Source organism: Aplidium turbinatum, chromosome 6 (assembly GCF_918807975.1).
Source record: "Aplidium turbinatum chromosome 6, kaAplTurb1.1, whole genome shotgun sequence".
NCBI lineage: Eukaryota > Metazoa > Chordata > Ascidiacea > Aplousobranchia > Polyclinidae > Aplidium > Aplidium turbinatum.
The window spans coordinates 30,803,221-30,819,504 of record NC_137477.1 but is presented as its reverse complement, the minus strand read 5'-3'; the positions used below and the strand labels follow the sequence as shown (position 1 = coordinate 30,819,504).

Sequence of the window (16,284 nt, the reverse complement as noted above, 5' to 3'; positions counted from 1 at the left end):
CCGAAAGCCAATATGTTGAATATAAGATTAACACATAGAAAGTTAAACTGTTTAGGCCGAATGGAGTTGAATTTTTTTAAATCATACAAATCAAAATGGGGTTTTGAAACAATGTAAAACCGTCATCAACTTCTTGTATCTTAAAAAATAAAAAAGAGTCTGAACTATTCTACTCTGCAATTAAATTAGAAAATAGACGTTAGTTCAATCATATCCCTGAGTTCAATTAGATATCGTATAGAATCAAAATTAACTTAACATGGTCGTGATGTGGAGATGGCAACCATTGTTTGTCTACTTTCAAGTATAGCCTACCAACCTAACTAAATGAAAAATGACTTTGAATTCTAAAACTCATGTGATTTTTCGGCTTTATTTCAATCACATAACCGACCAAATCGGTTGGATTTCGGTGTAAAACTACGAAAGAGTAACTTCGTTTTGAAATAGAATTTCATTTCGAAGCATTTTTGTATTTAACAGCACATTCTTTATAACAAACATTTTAAGTTTATTTATTTAACACTTGTTGTGTTAATTGTTGTGGAGCTACTAATGGTTTGAGTTTTTACAAATTTTCACTCACAACTTTACAGTGATATTTGATTCTTCACTTCATGTTGATTTGCGCATCTTGAAATTATTAATATCTTTTTAGTGGCAGTTCAAAACCACAGTCTTCATTCCTTTGCGAGCACGTTTACTGAGTCTGTATTCTTAGCTGTTGGTAAGGTTTTCAAGCCCAGTAATTTAGTTAATGGCAAAGTAGACCTGCTACTTTTATACTGCAAGACACAGTATATGCTGCAATCTTAGTCGAATTAAGTGTTGTAGTTTTTTGGGGTCTTGTTGTTTCGATCATGGTTTTAACTTTGCTTTGATTTTTGCAAAATGTTTCAATCTGAGTACAAGAGATTTCAATCCTGTTTTCGACAATCAGTTTAGAAACGAACCGATTTGTGTGTTCCAATATCGTCAATTGCGTTGGTCTTAGTTTGATTATAATGAGAATTAACAAAAAAACATGCTTTATAGCTGTGATCCCCATCAAAACAAAATTTGCTTTGTGTGCTTAATTGCCCTGTCAAAATGTTACTGCGATTCAACAAATGATTTGCTCTATTTTTCCAAAAAGTTGCTGTTTCAATGCACTTCTAAGTTTGATAAATTTTGCTTTTACCAAGCACCAAAATGTATGACACAAAGTGAACTTTTGGATAATCGAAAAACCACGCTACAACTTATAAGGCTAGCACTATGTTTCCAAAAATTTAGAAAAAAAATCCTAAATCACTTGCAAAATCCAAAAAAAAACAAAAAAAAACAGTTGAATTACTCATGAATATTTGCTTACAAGGAATCTTCATTGTTTCAAGTGCAAAGTTTTTTTCTGTAGTTGCTGTGTGTTGAATTGATGGCAGCTAAATGTCTCACACGGCACTGGTCGTTCCAGTCAACTAATGGTAGGCTACACCAGCACCCGTGGCTCAGTGGTTATCGTCTTCGGCTCTGGTGCTGGTAGCCCTGGGTTCGATTCCAGGTCGGGTCATACCAAAGACTTTAAAAAGGGTACCGATTGTGTTCTTTCTTGCATAATGCAGTGAGGATAAATCGGGTAATAATCTGGTGACATATCACCCTCTTCCAATCTGCCTTGAGCCAGCATGGAAGCATCAGTACGGCTCATAAAATCACATGGAGCCCTGTCAAGTAACCCATGTTGATGCGCAATCTGCTGCAAGCGGAGATAGCGAATGATTATTAGGCTACACATTCGCTTGAATTTCTGCGTCGCCAATCATTGTGGCTTTTAGAAATTTGATTATTTCCGATCAATAAGTTGTTTGGAGTCTTGAAAGTACATGCTTTTTTATGGAAATTGAAGTTGATTTACTAGTGGGTCATTCACATGCACCACCTGGTGCATTTCAGCAAAGGCAATGGCTTATCAGAACTACCTAGATTAACAATCCACGTCTACATGGTATTGTCAGAAGTATATACTATAGTATAATATCCATAGTAGTAACAAGTACGATAAATTGATCTTCTATCATCGTCACTCATTGTCATTGCTGATGCTTCGATGTAACTTCAGACTTCTAACTTCGTTTTAATCAAGCCCAATCGTATCTTGCTAATTATTCAGAACAGTGACTCAAGAATGTTTACATCTTGGTCAATAAGAAGCCGACGAAAGGATAGTTCAATTTACCTAATAGTTAACCCTTTTGTACCCTGAATGCAATTATTGGGACAACGTACAGGGATCACAGAGTTAGAGTTGTGGCTCTCCAACGCCAACTCTTAGTTACCGGTACGCCAACAGATTTAATCAAAAATATATAATTCTTTCTGAGCATACTTCTGCATGATTCTGCCATTGCAACGCTTTTTCAAAAAAACGCATTTTTTGCTTACGTTTATTAATTAGGTGATATGCTGTGTTGCTAATCAAAATTTTATTGTATTGATTTCTCACCCGTTTGATTGTGACACTTGCTTGTTTTGAAGATTAAGTTTGCCTTGATTTCACTTGACTGCCAAATTGTGACGTCAATATACCAACTCAGCTGGCATCCGGTCCAAGCCACTAAATTTGAAATTATGAATCTAAAATTACGAAAATGAAAGCAGCTCATGGAGTAAAACCACAAATACTGCATGGTGAGACGAAATAACTTAATATTTTTTCCTTGTTTCGTTACTAATTAACGCTTTTTGCTATCTTCAACGAGTGGAATACATGGGCAAAAGTTCTGTTTCAGCTCTACAATTGCAATTACAAGATTCACATTTCCTCATGACGCATTGTCTCACATTTGATTTATTGTTCTTAGAAGAAAAAAAAAAGACCTATGTCTTAGTTACGATTGTGTGTGTGTGTGTTTTTTTTTTTTTTTTTCTTCATTATGATTGCTTCAATTGACACTTTTGTGGTTTGGATCCATGCCTCTAACCTAGCATGCATTTAAAAGAACATTTTGACACCGTTTAATTGTAGCTACCAGGTAAGCTTGAACGAATAATTTTTTTTCGAACATTTTGTCTATAACTAGAAATAACTGCTTATTATTTCTTGGGTGTATGCTGCAATCAATACTTTTGACCGAGAAAAACAAACAAACCAAGCAATAATCACATTTTTTTGTAAAAGTTTGGTCTTTGCGATGTTGCAGACCATATCTGCTTAAAATACGAGTGGGGAGTATTTTAAGAAAGCATTATAATATTTCAAGTAGGCCTACTATGTCAAAGTATTGAAAACTTTGTATCAGACAAATTCGACATGCTTTATCAATACAAGTGTATTTACAAGTTCTTCAACTTTCAAATAAAAAAATGGAAATGCCTTTTAAATGTGGTAAAGGTTTAGATAAAATGAAAATTCCAGTTAGTATATGACGTCTTCAAAGTTACTACTTAGAAGGCAATGAAAATAGTTTGTAATGAAGGGGAAACAGCGGTTTGCTATATTGCATCTCTGAATGTGTTTATAATAAAGATTAGTTTTCAAATAAATTTTTATTTTAAAAGCAGTTTAAAAATTCTTTGAGTTGGCAATAAATTGTTATTTTAGGTGGGAACGAGGGCGAAAATATAGGGGCTGCTGGAGGAGACCAATATCTGCTTGTGGCTTTCCTGTCATTCATCTTTGGAGTTTTATGTACTTTAGCAGCTGCATACTTGGTGCATAGATATCGACAAAAGCATTCCGTGCTCAAGTTTGTTAAATTGTTTTTATATTTGCTTAACAAGCTGTAGCAGAAAAATTCGTTTGATTTGATTCTTTCTTTTCACTAATATTTCTGTACTACAGACGGTTAGTACAGTAGTTTGAAGTTTATATTTTATTAAGTCGAATTCAAGGCATCAAACAACCACTGAACATCGGCTGCTTCGTACACTGAGGACCTGTCATGTATCTCCGTCTAAAGTCATTGAATTGATAAAAAATAGAGTTTATTATATTAGAGTGGACTCGATCCTCTTTGTAGTTTGTGTTAGTTGCAAGAAATGCAACGTTCCGGCGGTCATCAAATGTAATGTTCCGGCGTTCATCACACTGGCGTTCATCACACTGGCGTTCATCACACCGGCGCAGCACATTGGATGGAAGATATTCAGAATGGTTTTCCCAATTATACCAGAACCAACAGTTTTATGCATCACTTCATAAGGTCTTTGGGACTGGACCTGCCTCGACCTACTTCGGTCAAGCTCATTCGAATTGAAATGGAAGCCGACCTATATTTCATTTAAATACACTCAAATGGCTTTTGGCTCTCAGCGACCTGGAAACATGGTGCTGACGAACAAACATCTGACCATGTTGTTTTTAAGCGTCCCACGCAGAAGCTACTGGACCTGTTGGATCTACTTGATGGGTCGACTGTGAACAGACGTTGGCTGCTTGTACTCCAGTTTGTACAAGTGGAATTTTGCTCCCTTGTAGACTATTTCAATTATACATTACACTACAAAGAACAAGCTGCTGGCAACCTTCTCTGGACGCTGAACAGCGTTTTCCATAATGCCAAAATTGATTACCTTTTTTTTATCGCATTAACAAGTGCTACAACAGTAGGCTATGGCTGAAATTAGAGTAATTTTACAGTTTTGATGGCAGTATAGACCCACTTTATCAACCAATCGAATTCTCAGAGAAAGTGATTTCAGGATGAGTTTTTATGAATGATTTTATCGTTAACTTGGTCTACGGTAGCGGTTTTCAACCTGGAGGTCACGAGACGCACAGTGGCACACTGCAAAGTGTAGGCTACAATGGCATAACGCTGTGTGAAAAACATTCTGATTTGTTTTGTTTCTTGTTTGAATAAGTGAGCTCTTAAACTGACGACATCCAAAGTGACTCTCTGTGACATCCATGCATTTGCAGTTTGCGTATTATTTCGTTGTTTTGTTTTGGATATGGACAGCTTTGTCTGACGCAAATAAATAACAATAATAATAATAAGGTAACCCAACCCAATAACTTTATTTTAATCATCTATTGGTAGAAGGCCTACAAAAATTACTTCCTTACAAAGTTGTATCTTTTTTCAGGCTAACAAACCTTACAACTGTTCATTACAAAAAGTCAACAGAACAACTGAACGATCTTGGACCCACATTGGAGCAACCAAACCAATCGATTCCGTTCGCTATGATGGACATGAAGAACAATGAGGTGAGTAGATGCGTTTTGTTTGACTTTAAATATCAACAACTGAATAAACGCTGAACTCTCATTTTGTGTCAGATTGTAAAATGTTAGAAATGACGTTTCAAACCTTAACATTGGGGTGAGTTTGTAGCGTCCCTTACATTATAATTAATAGGCTATATGGAAGTAGGTAGCCTACTGACTTTGGTGTTTACAGTATTATACTGTATTCTATTAGTTGTGCATATAATTGTTATTTATTTGCATAAGACAAAAATGTCTGTATTCGAATTAACAAACCTACACGGAAAGGGTTTGATTAAGGGACACATAAGTGGCCATTTAAAATTCCCATTTATGATTCTAACTTCGAATTGAAATTTTGTTGCCTGTAGCTAATCCACTCTCCTGGTTTTATTGAGCACCTGTTTTGCAAACCTAACCTTCACTGCACATTGAACTGTAATTTCTAGATTAGATTATTTATCGCTGTTCGTCATTTTCTCAGAACCTGCTGCAGACCTATTAGGATTTGATTCCTATGAAATGTAGAAAATTCAAAGCATGTTTTGTCTGCTAAATATGATAACAATTTCTGGACTCATTGTATCGAGTTTGTTAAAGCCGAAACATTTGCTTTAAACATTGATATTTCGTCGATGAACATTTGACTTCTCTTTGCTGTTGTGCCTTAACTACTTTAGTAACTTAAAGTTTGATTGTTGTTTTGAAAATATCTTTGCCATTTTGTTTTAATTTTTAGGCAGATGCGCCAACGAAAGAACGGCCGATGAGTCTCATCCACGAAATAAAAGTGAAAGGGGCTTGTTCAGAATACATTATTCTACCTCCCTCTAGCGACGACAGTAAGTTGAAAGTGACCAACATTTATTGCATGAAAGTTGTAAAACTACTTGGTGCGCATAAACAGAAAAACAGTTTGACAAATGGTCCATAGACTGAAAGTAATTTTATAAAAAAAAATTAATATATTCTACCGTTATTCTACCACTTTAATTAATCTATAACTTTCTTGAAAGTTATTAAAAATTTAGTTTTATTGCCAAAGTGACCTAATCAGTCCCATCTACGTTTGACCTTTTTTTTAAATTTATATCCTGTGCGTGTGTCGTACTATATGTGTTGTAATCGACAAAAGCACCATTTGTGTGTAACAAACGATTTATTATTGTCAATCTTTTAATATTTTAAAATAATTGCCTTAAATCATCAAACATTCTCAATTAGACAATCCCTTTACCCCAAAATATAAAAACTTTCCGAAACGTGTATACACTAATTTTTATAGATGAGGATATTGCCAGAAACGAAGAAAAAGAAGACGACAAAGAGTAAGAATTTTTTTGTATTCCATCAGCATATACTTGGCTATGCAGACCAAAAGCTGTGCTTTTCTGCAGGTGGCTATTTTGGTTCTCTGTGTTATATGAGTGCAACACCAAATCTTTTTATATGACAAGAATAGACTATGATGTAACCTAAGTTGCAGGTTGCAGCTGTGTTGGGGGTAACTAGAAACTTATAAAGCTGGCTCGGGATATTGTAGAAAACGCAAAAAAATTGAAGATGTCTGGTTCAGCAGACAGCAGTTGCGATCTAACTTTTATTACAGGAAAGCACTCATACACAATGACATATCTGTCCCTCTTCTGTCACACCTACCAAAGCCACACTTAATAGATGATAACCGAGTCACTTCCCTCCCTACCAAACAAGGTACGGTATATAACTTTTTTTTGTTCATTTGCTTCAGTTTTTGCTTTCGCTTTCAAAAATATAATCAATGTGACCAGTTTTCATATTGGTTAGTTAGTTAAATCTTTACCCTTACGGATCGACAAAAGTGTAGCTCTCTGCTGCTTGAAGCGTTGTTGTTTGTGAATTATTCCATCTACTCGGTGCCGCTGAGTTGAGAACTGTCCTTGAATCCCGAAATGTAAAACATCGTTTTTGATGTTGCCATTTCTTGATTGTCATAAGCAGTGTTTTTTTTAAGGTGTTTTGAGGGACCGAAACGGTCCCCCAAATTTCTCCAGCGGTTTCCCAAAATTTGGACTTGCAACTACAGTAGAAAAGTAATGGTTGTTTTTCGCTATGTCTTAAGCAAATATGGCTATTTTTTTGTATTTAAATGAAACACTTGCGGTCTCTTGAAACTACTTAGCGGTCACCCAAACCAAACCTTAAAAAAAACCCTGGTCATAAGCAAGAGTAACTTTAACTGATTTGAAGATACTCAATATATAGGGTAGTGTAGAAAGTATACGTGCTTGGGCAATGTTTTACCGTCTTTGTAGTAGTTCACTAATTAGACTTTCACATTTGACAAAACCTTGAAGTGAATCGAAATTATTATTTTGTGCACTTTTCAAAGCTATTTGAAAAGCGTTGTTAATATGCTTTGTCGTCTATATTATTTTAGACGAATTATCTGCACCACCCACTGCCCTCCCTGAGCCATTTAGCGAAGAACAATCTTTACTCAACCCTCAAAGTAAGCAGTTATTCTCACATGTATGAAGAAAATTAATCATTAAAATATTTGCTAAAAATACATTTCAATAACACTGTAGTTACTGTAGTTACTTAAACTGTATTTGGAATGTAGCAGGCTACTTCTGTTATGCTAACTATTGTATGCGAAACGAAAATTGGGTGTAGCCTACTTAAACACAAAGAATTTACAAACTAATAAGTGAATGCAATTCAAAACGATGTAGTTATTTATGAATATTATTTTGTTGAATATCTTCAAAAAGGCTTGTAAGCCTACGACTGTACAAGAAAAAAAAATCAGTTTTCCTTATGCTAAGTCTTTCACTTGCTCGGTTTTCAATTGTAGAATATTCTTTTGCTTATCTTTTTAAATTAATTTTGCAGAAACCTCAGATCAAAAACCAAAACTTCCACCTAAGCAACAAAGTACGAAAAAGAAGCAGGTATCATTAGATTCTCCACTTTCAAGACCATCATCATCGAATCAAAACAACAGAAATTTTATGGGCATCCACCATCCCGACTATACTGATGTTCTCTCCTCATCTTTATTAGATTCAAGTACTGAAACAACTTCTCCAAAACCTCAACCACCAAAAATACCACCACCTCCTCGTTTTCAACCAGACATGAAAACACAACATTCCAATCTTCAATCGCAAAAATATAAGCCTCCTGTTCCCATAAAGTCAAACTCTATTATAAGATCATCATTAAAAAATCAGCCTCCTGCATTAAATAAACAAAAAACTTCTTTTTCTAAAGACAATCAAGTATTGTTTGCTCCAACAATTTCTGTAGAAAAATAATAAAGTAGCACGTCTTAGAATTTAACTGCTATAAAAACCTTTCATCACAATGAAAACTATTTTTGTTTGAGTTTTCTCTTGTATTTGGTGATGACGTTGCCCTACTATACAAGATGAGACGAACACTAGCCTAACCAATTTTAAAATTATGAGAAGTAGAAAAAAGCGACTTTGATGTTATAATATAAAAAAAACGTGTTGGAGCACATCATCTTCAAAGACGTTCATTAAAAAGAAAAGCTACCCTATACACTAGGGTGTTTCATTTTTTCACCATTTTTGAAATTCAAAATGCCTGGGGTCCCATCTGGTGGTATTTGGGGAAAAAAGTTTACACCCCAAATTTTTTTCAATTATGACGTCATATTGAGGTGGTCCACGAGGTTTGAAATTTTTGGGCCTCAAAATCTCGAAATTTGGGCGTATCTCCGGAACCACACATCATAGATCGACAAAATTAGTATCAAAATGCGCAGAAGGGTCGGTTTCCTATACCTGATGTAGAGAATATTAAGGTCTATCTGCTTGAGAAAAAAAGTTATTTCAAAAAATTTGATTTTCGGTCTATTTTCTCCTGATGAACAGAGATCAGGTGATCAAGATAATAAGTTTTTCTGTATTTTTCCACTCTTGGAAGCTGCTATTGCGTAATAATAGTCCTTGTTCGTTTTGCAAGAGACGAAAGGGTAATAATTGAAGGTAATGCTATTATAATGATGATGATGGCTATTCCTCGTCGAGGATATTATAATGTAACCGTTGAGGAAGAGGTATGTATGCTCACCTGCTTTAGATTTTGATTAAGTGTCATTATGGCATTAAGGCCAAGTATTAGTAAGTCGATGCAAAACTTCAAGGAATCGGAGAAAAATGTGCTTCCCCTTAATTCAGATATAATCATCACTATTTTTACTTGAGGAAGAGAGTACGGTAGCCGAAACTAATCCCAAGTTTTTGAAGAAAATACGGTACTCTATTTCAAAGATTTGAAAGATGAACTGCTGAAAGATGTAGTTGGCATATGGAACAAAACTGGTCTTCCAGTGCTTAGCAAACAGAGAATTGAAGCCAAGTTAAAAGACGTGATAGAGAAGTACAATGCAGCAAGAAAAAAAGAAATGAAACGCAGAGGTAATGAGGTTAATCAAGAATGGTTACAGAACTTGTTCGATGTATGTGCATGTAAGTGAAGTGTTCGATCTCCGAAAATCTGGTTGTTTTTCAAAAGAAACTCTCTTGCACCTGTGAACTCGAAAACCGAGTCCAGGAGAAAGAAATCGCTTTCTTGAAAGATCAGCAAAAAGATTGAAAAATGCTTATCAGTGGCGTAGATGTCAACCATGTAGAAAAGGCTTTAGAACGGGAAAATCATAAAAGGAGGTGGGAAACGAGCAGTGAAGTTGAACAACCGAGCACTTCTGGCATACAATCTGCCAAAGCATCGGCATTACTATGTTCGAAACAAAGAAAAAGAAATGAAGCAGTTAGATGTCTACACAGTAGCGAAAGCGACTCTGATGGGGATATGAATTAGGAAGATGATAGGGAATACGAGCCTCTGAAACCAGCTATTGGGGGAAAAGTGTACAAGAAAGTACATTCTTTTTCAATAAATGATAGAAGTTGTTTACTTGCTGATCGTAGGATGACTTCGGTACGCCAACAGTCAGATCTTATGAGGTCGGTTCTTGGAAAAGATCAAATAGCTGCAGCACCTTCGACAGTATACCGCCAACGACAAAAAACAAGAGAAAAATCTCTGATGGAAAGTGAGAACCTTCTCAACTCAGCTTCTGCCATGCAGTTATGTTATGATGGGCGCGTTGTCGATAAAATAGATCGATACGTTTTCTTGGGTCAACTTGTTGATGATAATGGCATGAAGCACGAAAGTGTGCTTGCTGTTAAATATTTTCCCAAAATTGTGTCGGTCACTGCAGCACTGATTTTTGACACCATCATCCAGGAGGCTTGCAGAGTTCACCTATCCCAAGTATATTCAGTCATGGCTGATACGACTGCTCTCAATACAGGAAAAAAGTCCGGAGTCAATACTCGACTGGTCAATTATTATAATGATGAAGTTGGTCATGATATTCATACCCTTAAATGTATGTCCCACATAAACGAAATATATCTTTCCCACGTCATTTCTTTTGTGGACGGCGCCAAGAAGGGACCCGGAGCAATGCAAGATGGGGCTTTGCTTAACCAGATAGCAAGACTAGACAAGCCCAGTACTGAAACCTTAACACCAACTATTACTACGCAATAACAGCTTCCAAGAGTGGAAAAATACAGAAAAACTTATTATCTTGATCACCTGATCTCTGTTCATCAGGAGAAAATAGACCGAAAATCAGATTTTTTGAAATAACTTTTTTTCTCAAGCAGATAGACCTTAATATTCTCTACATCAGGTATAGGAAACCGACCCTTCTGCGCATTTTGATACTAATTTTGTCGATCTATGATGTGTGGTTCCGGAGATACGCCCAAATTTCGAGATTTTGAGGCCCAAAAATTTCAAACCTCGTGGACCACCTCAATATGACGTCATAATTGAAAAAAAATTGGGGTGTAAACTTTTTTCCCCAAATACCACCAGATGGGACCCCAGGCATTTTGAATTTCAAAAGTGGTGAAAAAATGAAACACCCTACTATACACATTACTTCCAAATATCTACTTGAAAACAAGATGAAGAACCTGACTCAGATAAGGGAGATTGGCGACTCAAAACCAACATAGCCTATCAGCGAAATTTCTTAATCTATGGTGCATTGTATGGAGTAGTCGACACACTCTTAAAGTTTGAACTCTAGCTATAGGCCAGGGGCGGGCAACTTCTTCAGTCGGCGGGCCTGATACGGAAAATGAAATACTTGGCGGGCCGGATTCATGAATCGCGACATTAATCGCGTATTTATCTACCTAGACAAGGAATAAATCGTATGTAATGTAAACTTTAAGTTTAAAGCATAGTGACCAAAAACAGTATTTAATGAATTTATTAACAATTAACGTAATGTACTTCAATAGCTGCTGAAGTCAAATGAGACATCTGTGGTCGATCAAGGTTGTCAAGTTCTTTGAACTCTCGCTGCATGTCGGACGTAGAAACCCTCAGTAAAGACTGCACGTGAACATCAGTGAGATTGGATTGCAGCTTTGTCTTGTTAATGTTCATGGTCGAAAATGTTTGCTAGCAAATTTATGTAGACCCGAACAGAACAAGTAGTTTCATGGCCATCTTTCTCAGGTTGGAAATGTTGGACTCATTCGGTGACTCATAAAATTTATCAATGCCGTTAGATTGGGATATCTCTTTCAGGGTAGAGTCACACTGCAAATCAATCAATTCCAGCTGTAGAACAAAAAACTAAAGAATAACTGACAGTCACTATTATTTTACGTAGTAAGCAAGTAGTGGAAATTTGCGGCAGAGTGTGGCCACTGGCCACGTTATCATGTAAAGACCGGAAACTGTCTGCGGGCCGCTCATAATCCTGTCGCGGGCCGGGTCCGGCCCGCGGGCCGTATGTTGCCCGCCCCTGCTATAGGCTATCAAACACTTGTTCCTGATGTTTTTGCACATGCTTGCGAAATGCGGTATACTGTACAGCAACCAACATCACAGCGACGAAGTCGTAATCGTATAATATATTAATAATCGTATTTCCTTTTTAAATAACCAATGTATTGAAATGTGTCATAAGCCCAGACAGAAAATCAGTCCTTTTTTACATTGATTCAACGTCTGCAGACGATGAATCAATGTAAAAAGGAACTGATTTGCTGTCTGGGTAAGCAATGACACGGAGCTCGATAAATGTTGGACAGATTTTCTCACTCTACGATTGAAATCGAAACTTCAACGCTTATTTGAACTGTATTTGGAATGTAGTAGGCTACTTCTGTTATGCTAACTATTGTATGCGAAACGAAAATGGGGTGTAGCCTACTTAAACACAAAGAATTTACAAATTAATAAGTGAATGCAATTCAAAACGAAAGAACTGTCTAAAAATTTTAACTAGTAAGCCTTTTACCGACGGTTTTTAGAACAAGAACAACCGGTTGCCAAATGTTTTTTTGCTGTTGTTGTAAATTGTTATTTTGCAGAACACTGTTGCTGTGACATAAATTATAGGCTATACGTTTATACAGAAAAACTAGTGCTGTAGACCTGCCATGTAAAGATTTATCACAATTTTGTTCTAGCAGATCTTTTTACAAGAATTTTTTTTTTTAGTAAGGTAGGCTACCGTGAGCGCATCATGCAATGAAATAGCTATTTTTAATTTATTTTATTGTCAATTTTGTCGTATTGTTGGTTTTATATGAGAAATACATCTACAACTTAACACAGGCTACTATTCGCAAGAAGTGGAATGGTGCATCGAGAAATGTTACAATTTGATGAGTTTGTTTCGTTAATTTCCATTCTGAAAAACAAAATGGAATCATTATGTCTTTTTTATGAAGTCTTTCGACTGGGCAAACGTTAAAACTTTGAAATTTTGTCTATAAAAGCAAATACTTAACCATAGTCTATCTGTGATTTTAAATAATAACTTAAAATGTTTAAAAAAAAACTTAAAAAATGGGTTAGAAAGCTAGTTATAGCCGCATGTCAAAGTTATGAATGTGGCCTGAGGTAAATGTTAAGGAACAAATTAAGTCATTGAATGAACATCCTATTTATGCTCTATATTTCGTTATAGTCCTCCCCGTTCACTCAGTGGTTACGCGCCCGCCTTAAGATCACGTGGCGCTGGTTCGACTTTCGGAGTGTGCGCTTGAGCAACGCATTTCAGGACTGCTCTCCATTCAGCGGCATCTAATGGATGGGATAATTCCCCAGCAACAAGACTTCAACATTTGGAAAACTTCACTTTGCCAATCTCGGTAACCGCCCTGCGTCAAGAGCCTCCACAACTACAAGTGTGCAAAACTACCAGGAACCTATCATAACCTATCAAGACTTTGTCAGTTCGAGGATAAAGATTCAAAACCAAACCATTTATTTTTTGCTGCAAAGTAACATGCAATATAGCAGGCTACCAATAAAAATTGTTAAAATAGAAAATTGATTACAGCAAATAGGCCTACACGACATGAATTGTAATGGCCAGTTGTGTTTTAACCCTAGGAATAGGATTAGCCTACTTCCATTTCGGCATGATTTTAAAATACTGACAGTTTCAGCGTAGTCTATACTCGACAAAGTTCCATCAACACACCCCAACCCTTACTCACTTTTTGCCGATGTCACAGCAAGACTATCTTTGTTGCCATTTTGTAAAATCTTTGATATAACTCGAGTAGTTATTAAACTCATTGAACCCAATTCAGTTCAAGGCAAGCTGCAGAGCGGAAGTGTTTTATGTTCATGAGTTACAGTAGTTGATTGTTCGTCACACCGAGAGCTTGAAAGCTTTCGCAGCGGCTACGGTATTGAAAGCATGCCTTCTAAATGAAACTATGAAGACCAAACAACTCTAAGAGAAGTTTTGAAAAAGTTATGTGAAAATAATAAACTTTCGACCGAGCAGTTCCGTACAACAGAGGAAAAACTATAAACATTAAAAACATAAAAATCTCTATAAACATATTGCCTTTCAAAAGGACCTATGGTCAAAACATGGCAACATAATTGAATGATTTGAAACTCGTGTAAATTTTTAGGAAGCAACAATCAGAACACTTGAAAGTCAATATGAAGAGATTCAGGAAACGTTGGCACAATTACGTAAAGAAAATCTTAAAAATGACCATTACAACAAGAAACTCATTGAATTCAGTTTCAGTTTGTTTTTTATTTCTGACCATCACAAAAAAAACAATATAAGTCAAACATAATACAGGTCTAGAAAAAGGTAGAAGCGACAAAACGCGGACGTGAATGTATGAAAAAGAAGCCTGTGACAACAATAAAGCAACTTCAACCGTAAAAACATTGAAATACAGAAAGACAGCGAGAGTTTGTAATGTGTCAACCGATAAGTTACGTTAAAACTTGCGCAAGCCGTAAGTGTAAGATATCAAAGTGTTGTATCAAAGTTGAATTCGAACGCAAGTTAAGATACCCACTCCAGCTAAAAAAAATCCTGCGCACGCCACTAGCTGGTGATTACTTAGATATAAATTAGATTTAGTTTTAGCTGAATCAGAAATGAGGATTGTTTAGAGCAGTGCTTCCCAACCTTTTTCAGGTTGCGACTCACTTTTAATGCAAGTTTTGTTGTGCGACCCACATTGAGATATTAAGTCTTTATTATGGCAGCTTTTCTACTGGCGTACGTACGTACTGAAATAGTTAATGTGACACAACACATCTAATTGTTACATAGTTGTTACATTGTTGCATCATTGTTACGTAATGATAATGCAATAATTTCCCGATCTAATAAAAAACAGGGTGCACAATTCATGAAAATGGAAAGTCAGCAAATAAAGTGAAGATAAGAGTAGCGATGGCCAAGGCGCAGTACTGTTCAAGACCAAACTGCGGCTTGTGAGATCCATAGTAATGTCGGTATTTTTTAGAAAATTGTAACATTCAGTAACATTTACAAATGCTTCGCGACCCACCAATGGGTCGCGACCCACCGGTTGGAAGCACTGGTTTAGAGATTGATTTACTTAATTGTGTGCACGGCGGTGTTATTGTAAAAACCTTTGTCCACTCTGAAACCAGAATAATTCTTGCACCCCTAATACAACACAGTGGTAGGCCACCAAAGAGATTCAATAAGGTAGAGTTTGGTTTTAGCCCGTAGCTAGGAAAGCACTGCTGACCCAGAATGTCTCGTCTACTTTAAGTTTAAACTACAGATTTCTACTTTTGTTTTACTCAGCCGAAAACGAAAGTGAAAGTAGGAATCAATTTCTATGCCATCATAAGACAATTTTTCTTTTCTGTTGACAATAACGGCTCGAAAACATGGCGCGATTGCAGGCCAAAGAAGTGTATTAGGCCTACAATAATATGCACCAATGGCCAATGGGTTGCACGTTGTGGGCAACTTTGATCTAAACTCATGATACAAAAGCATTTTTAAAGAGTGACCTACAGTGATTCAACATTGTAAAGATGAAGTCACGTGTATTATGAAAGTAATGACTAGGGCAAGTTTTCTGATACTAAAAAAACAAGAAATTGCCCTTTTAACAGAAGTTACATTTACGCAGGGGCATTTCAAATAACAGAATATATTATTGACATACCCTACAATGCCAAATGTTTCCACACATTGTTCGTTCAAAATTGATGATCTTTCCATTCATGTATTGCTGGAGCTTCGCACAACATTAGTAATAATTAGATATAGGCTAATGCTGAAGTAAGATTTGGCTGGCATACTTCTACAAATACTTTTAAATTTTTGTTCAGTTCAAACCGATGACCCACATACAAATGTTCTCAACTTGATCGATGTAAAAATGAAAACAAAACGTTTTATTTATTTTACTTACTTTTGTCACAACATTTAAAAAAGTTGCAGTTAAAACTGAAAAAAAAATGACCAAAAGTTGCATTATTGTCAAATTTTTGGAAACTGTTCAAAACACTTGGCTGCATAGTCATAGTGTATAAGTATTATTTGTTTTGAAGCAGTTTAGAACTGTAAAACCAGGTTGCAATAGTTAAAACAAACTTGCCGTAGGAGCTTATAATGACCTTATGTAGGTGGAACAGACTAAAGAGATTCATAGGCTTCCTGTGAAAAGCTTTCCGTGCAACCTCAGCAAAATAAGTCTACGACGTAGAATTTGCGACGTATA

At 36.1% G+C, this 16,284-nt stretch overlaps 2 protein-coding genes across 2 annotated transcripts; both read left to right on the top strand.

Moving 5' to 3' along the window:
* Positions 1–2,627: 2,627 nt before the first annotated feature.
* LOC145772585 (uncharacterized) lies at positions 2,628–8,493 on the top strand. The gene is made up of 8 exons (XM_082584447.1): positions 2,628–2,667; positions 3,581–3,725; positions 5,068–5,191; positions 5,931–6,033; positions 6,477–6,519; positions 6,801–6,904; positions 7,611–7,682; positions 8,069–8,493. Exons 1-8 carry the CDS (start codon positions 2,628–2,630, stop codon positions 8,491–8,493), a joined length of 1,056 nt encoding a protein of 351 aa, XP_082440573.1.
* Positions 8,494–8,934: 441 nt separating this feature from the next.
* Positions 8,935–12,866, top strand: LOC145772241 (uncharacterized). The gene is made up of 2 exons (XM_082584095.1): positions 8,935–9,008; positions 10,174–12,866. The coding sequence occupies exon 2, from the start codon at positions 10,256–10,258 to the stop codon at positions 10,766–10,768; it is 513 nt and encodes a 170-aa protein (XP_082440221.1). The 5' UTR covers positions 8,935–9,008; positions 10,174–10,255; the 3' UTR covers positions 10,769–12,866.
* The last annotated feature ends 3,418 nt before the right edge of the window (positions 12,867–16,284 follow it).